Genomic DNA, 6,000 nt, shown 5'->3' with positions numbered 1-6,000 from the left:
TGTTGCATGATTCAGCTCTTCGTGGCTGTTCAACTGAGGACTTCAGTTTCTCAATGGCTCTTGCTGGCAGCCTCTCTACAGGGCCGCAGGGCAGCTTACAACATAACAGCAGCTTTACCTTAGAGCAACAGGACTGCAGAGAGTGCTCAGGACAGAAGTCACAATCTTTTTATAACCTAATCTTGAAAGTGGTAGCCCATCACCTCTAACTTTCTATTTACTAGAAGTGAGTCACGAAATCCAGCCGACACTAAAGGAGAGGGAACTGACTAAGGATGTGAATACCAGGAGACAGGGTTCACTGGCGGGCATTTTGTAGGCTACCTACCACACCAGAGGATATTTGTCTGTGGATAGGAGTGATCCCACCAAAGAGAGGAAACGACAATGCAGGAGAGGAGAAAAGGCAGAGGAAATCCAGGAAGAAGACCCTTGCAGTTATTGATCCACTGCCTTTTTCATTTTATTTAGAGAGATGGGGTCTTGCTATGTTGCCCAGGCTGGAGTGCTGTGGCTATTCACAGGCATGATCTCACTACCAATCAACACAGGAATTTTGATCAACTCCATTTCCAGTCTGGGCCAGTCACCCCTCCTTAGGCAACCTGGTGGTTCCCCACTACCCGAAGGTCACCATATTGATGCCAAACTTAGTTGACCAGTTGACATAGCATACTACAGTCCAGAACTCCTGGACTCAAGCAATCCTCCTGCCTCAGCCTCCTGAGTAGCAAAACTAAAAAATATATTGTTTAAAGCAGTGCTGTATAATAGAACTACAGGCATGTGCCACCGTGCCCAGCCCACTGCCTGTGTCACTGCTATTTGATGACTTGGCTGCATATACTTGCTTTATAAGTATGTTGAACCTCTGCTATCTGTCATAGCAAGACCCGTCATCCTTATCATATTGGCTATGGGTTTAAAAAAAGAAAAAAAAAGTCATCTTGCCCTGTTTACAAAGGCATACACAATCTGACCACATCTCTCACACACAGAAATATACACACCCCAACTGTGTTTCTCCTTTCTAATATCACCTTCCACTAAAATATCTGGGGAATAAGGACTTTGTTTCTTGTCAGCCCTTAGAGATCAGCTCATGCTGCAATTTGTTTCTCCAATATCACCTCTTCCACCCCCGATTTCGGCACAGCTCTGAGCCTCTGCTCCCTTCCCCACATGTTACCATGTGTAAGCCCCAAACTAATATACTCCTTTTATCTAATGCTGCCAACTGCAACCAGCCTCGGAAGGATGGTATGAGCAAGGCAACTGTCCTTTTATTGACCTCTACTTTAACTCTCCACCACCTCACCAACTTCCCACGGCCCACATGGTCTTCTTATTACTGAAGGCGTAGGGTTAACAAAGGCAAAGTTCAGTATAGGTCAAGATAGGAATGACAGAACAATTTAAAACTGAACATTAGATATCACTCTTAAAAACTCTGGGTTATGTTAAAGAAAAATTATTCAGTGATACTCATTAAAGCACAGCAAGGCAGACTTTATTCAGGACAATCCAGATAGGGATACGGACCATGGCAATGGGATTTTGTAATGGGTAGAGGGACTGGGCTAAAATCCAAACAGAGCAGAGCCAAGAGAGAATTTACAGCCAAGGAGCAGGAGAGAGGTGTCAGTGGATGGAAAATTACTAAGAGGTAGAATCAGGAGTAATGGCATTCCGGCTAACTGACCTAACAGGATTCTTGCTGGACAGGCCAGGGTGATCAGACATCACCTGGGGGATGGTGGTGGATGAGGAAGGCGATCAGACCTTGAGGGTGAGGGGGTTCTTTCTAAACTGACCTACCTACTCCTCGCCCGCCTCCCACACCTCCGGGCCTCACTCGCGCCTCCCCGCCAGGCCGTGCGTCCCCGCGTGCCCCGGGCGGGTGGGAAGTACCTGCCGCCATCTTGCTCACCAGCCTCCAAAATGCGGCTGGGGCTCCTGAGCGTGGCGCTGTTGTTTGTGGGGAGCTCTCGCTTCCACTACTCGCCCTCTGGAAGGCACAGGCTCGGCCCCTCGCCGGAACCAGCCGCTAGTTCCCAGCAGGCTGAGGCCGTCGGTCCGCAAGAGGCTCGGGGCGGCGGAGGGAGGGAGGGGCACGTGCAAAGGGCAGTACCTGTTCGAGCTGGTCTCTGGGGGCGCCTCTCTTACCTTTTCCCCCCGCTATAGTCTTTGAATTCGAGTTTCTCCTTTTCTGTTGTCTCAATGGCCTTTAACCAACATTTTACGTACCTAAGCAGTTTCTAGACAGGCTGTAATAACAGTAGTTGTAATAGTAAAAAGACACATTTGTATTGTGAATCTATATTTTCTCCTCAAAACATTCTGGGTTTTATCATCCCCATTTTGTAGATTAATAAGTCAGGGGATAAAGAGTTGAAAGGGAGGGCTATTAGGTGACCATTTCATACCACGGTTGAGAAAAATGAGCCCTCAGCAAGTGAAATGGTGAGCATTAGAATTTGCGGCTCTCGACTCACCGTTCCCAGGCTCTTTAACGGCTGTTTCACACAGGGAAGAATGTGATACGTGGCCAAAAATTTTTATTTTTATATTTTTGGGGAATAGAATTTTAAAATTAATGAATTGTGTTGACTTCATGTCTATTTCTAAGTAATCGATTATGGCATATTTGTCTTAACTCTCCAAGTTTCTTTCAAAATATGGGCATGTCTCCGGTATGTTAGCTTGCTTTGTGTTTTTAACATAGGAATTTAAAGGATTGCATTAATATGTTCAGCTTAGGAAGTAACACATAATATAGATGCTTAGTCCAAATAATATATCATTTTTATTTTTAGATTGTGGAACAGCACCGCTTAAGGATGTGTTGCAAGGGTCTCGGATTATAGGGGGCACAGAAGCACAAGCTGGCGCATGGCCGTGGGTGGTGAGCCTGCAGATTAAATACGGCGGTGTTCTTGTTCATGTATGTGGGGGAACCCTAGTGAGAGAGAGGTGGGTCCTCACAGCTGCTCACTGCACTAAAGACGCTAGGTACGTATTCACAACACAACTATTTTTATTCTCTTAGGGGATATTTTGAAGTGATAGAGGACCATTTAACTTCAGCCATTTTCAGCTAAGCTATGTTTGCAAATAGCTGTAATGCCTTATACATAGTACAGTGTATTTGTTGAAAGGAATCCATTATTATTTCTTCTTCTTCTTCTTCTTCTTCTTCTTCTTCTTCTTCTTCTTCTTCTTCTTCTTCAGTTCTGGGGTACATGTGCAGAACGTACAGGTTTGTTACATAGGTATACATGTGTCATGGGGGTTTGCTGCACCCATCAACCCATCATCTGTCTACATTAGGTATTTCTCTTAATGCTGTCCCTCCCCTAGCCCCCTACCCAGGAATGCTTTTTTACTTTTTTTTTTTTTTTTAATGGGGTGTCACTCTGTCACCCAGGCTGGAGTACAGTGGTGCAATCTTGGCTCACTGCAACCTCCGCCTCCTGGGTTCATGCGATTCTTCTGCCTCAGCCTCCCGAGTAGCTGGAATTACAGATGCCTGCCATCATGTCTGGCTAATTTTTGTATTTTTACTAGAGATGGGAGTTTCACCATGTTGGCCAGGCTGGTCTTGAACTCTTAACCTCACGTGATCTGCCTGCCTCAGCCTCCCAAAGTTCTGGGATTACAGCTGTAAGCCACCATTCCCGATCATGGATCTTTTAAATTAGAGGCTGGTAAACTTTCTATAAAAGTAGTAAATATTTTATGCTTTGAAGGTCATATGGTCTCTCTCACAATTGCATGAAAACCAGCACTGACAAGAAGTAATTGAATGAGTGTGGCTATAATCCAATAAAACTTTATGAACACTGAAATCTGAATTTCATATGTTTAACCTGTCATGAAATATTTTAGTTGATTCAGCCATTTAAAAATGTAGAGTAGGGCATATTGGCTCACATCTGTTATCCCAATCCTTTGGGAAGCCAAGACGGGAGGACCACTTGAGGCCAGGAGTTTGAGACTAGCCTGGGAAATATAGCAAGACCCTGTCTCTATATTTAAAAAAATTGTTAATGTAAAAAACATGCTTTATGGGCTGTATGAAAACAAAAGACATGCCAGATTTGGCCTTCACTATTAGACTCTGAAAAAGAGACTCTCTTTGCTTCATCTCCATTGACCCATAAAATCCCATTGCAGTCTGATTTTTGTGGCCAAATGCTATTAAAGATCCACCTCCATGCCAAATCCAATGACTTCATCTCAGTTCCCATCCTTTTTGACCTCTACAGCCTTTGGCAATGTTGACCACATCCTCTTCTTGAAATTATCTCTTTTCTTGATTTCTAAGACACCACTCTCTACTTTTTTCTCCTGCTTCTTTGATGAGTCTTTGTCATCCTTTACACTGCAGTGTTTTCTAGAGTGTGCCCTCTGCCCTCTATCATTCTGTACTCTTTCCTAGAGATGTCTAATCTACTTCTGTTTCAGCAATCACCATGTGCTGTCAACTCCTAGGTCTCTCCTGATGAGTCATATTTCCAGCTCCCTACCGTGCATATATATTGGAGTCACATTCTAAATAAGTCCAAAATGGAATTTACTTTCCTCTGATACTATTTCTTCTCTATTTTCTCAGTTGATAGCATCATCAACAGCTCCATTACCCAGAGAGTTATCTAATTTCTCCCACTTCACCTATCCAAGTAGTCCCCAAGGCCTATGAAGGCTCTCTGTGCAGTATCTTACATTTGCTTCTTCTGTCCCTCAACCCTCCCTACTGATTAAAAGTAGATCCAGAATATCAGTCTCCATATTCCTAGCTTATGACTTATCATACTTACATTTACACTACTACTTGGATAATAACTATCCTAATTAATATGAAATGGTAGCTCATCATGGCTTTTATTTCCATTTCCCAAATTACTAGTGATGTTAAGCATCTTTCTATGTGCTTATTGGCCATTTGTATATCTTCTTTGGAGAAATGTCTATTCAAGTCCTTTGTCCATTTTTGAACTGGGCTCTTTGCTTTTTTGTTGTTGAGTTGTAGGAGTTCTTTATGTATTCTGGATATTAATCTGTTGTCAGACACATTATTTGCAAATATTTTCTCCCATTCTATGGGTCATCTTTTCACTCTCTTGATAGTGTCCTTTGATACACAAAAGCTTTTAATTTTGATGAAGTCAAATTTATCTATTTTTCTTCTTTTGTTGCCGTGTTTCTGGTGTAATATGTAAGAAATCATTATATCAAATCCAGTATCACGAAGCTTTTCCCCTATGTTTTCTTCTAAGAGTTTTATAGCTTTAGCTCTTAGATTTAGGTCTTTGATTCATTTTGAGTCAATTTTTGCATAAGGTATCAGGTAAGGGTACAATATCATTGTTTTACACGTGGCTATCAAGTTTTCCCAGCACCATCTGTTGAAAAGTTTGTCCTTTCCCCATTGGATGATATTGGCACCTTCATTGAAAATCAATTGATCATATAGAGAGGGTGTATTTCTGGGCTGCCAATTCTTCTCCGCTGATGTATATATCTGTCCTTATGCTAGTATCCCACACTCTTTGGATTAGTATAGATCTATAGTTAAGTATTTCTTCTTGGTGGTGCTTTTGTTTTTTGTTTTGTTTTTTAGACAGAGCCTTGCTTTGTCACCCAGGTTGGCATGCAGTGGCATGATCTCAGCTCACTGCAACCTCCACCTCCCAGGCTCAGGTGATCCTCCCACCTCAGCCTCCTGAATAGCTGGGACTACAGGTGTGCACCACTATGTCTGACTAACTTTTGTATTTTTTTGTAGAGACAGGGTTTCACTATGTTGCCCAGGCTGGTCTGAAACTCCTGGGCTCAAGTGATCTTCCCGGTTTGGCCTCCCAAAGTGGTAATTGCAGGTGTGAGCAACTGCATCCGGCCTGCGGTAAGTTTTGAAATCAGGAAATGTGAGTCCTCCAACTTTGTTCTTCTTTTTCAAGATTATTTTAGCTATTTGGAGTCTCTTAATATTCCATATGA

The 6,000-nt window shown here is 42.8% G+C and overlaps 1 protein-coding gene across 1 annotated transcript in view; it reads left to right on the top strand.

Moving 5' to 3' along the window:
• Positions 1-1,890: 1,890 nt before the first annotated feature.
• TMPRSS12 (transmembrane serine protease 12) overlaps positions 1,891-6,000 on the top strand; it is a 43,010-nt gene continuing 38,900 nt past the window's right edge. The window contains 3 exon segments of the mRNA XM_055294884.2: positions 1,891-2,076; positions 2,079-2,124; positions 2,817-3,012. Coding sequence (XP_055150859.1) covers positions 1,942-2,076; positions 2,079-2,124; positions 2,817-3,012 — 377 coding nt within the window. The 5' untranslated portion in view covers positions 1,891-1,941.

Source organism: Symphalangus syndactylus, chromosome 10 (assembly GCF_028878055.3).
Source record: "Symphalangus syndactylus isolate Jambi chromosome 10, NHGRI_mSymSyn1-v2.1_pri, whole genome shotgun sequence".
NCBI lineage: Eukaryota > Metazoa > Chordata > Mammalia > Primates > Hylobatidae > Symphalangus > Symphalangus syndactylus.
The sequence above is the reverse complement of the archived record's forward strand: the minus strand, read 5'-3'. Positions and strand labels throughout refer to the sequence as shown.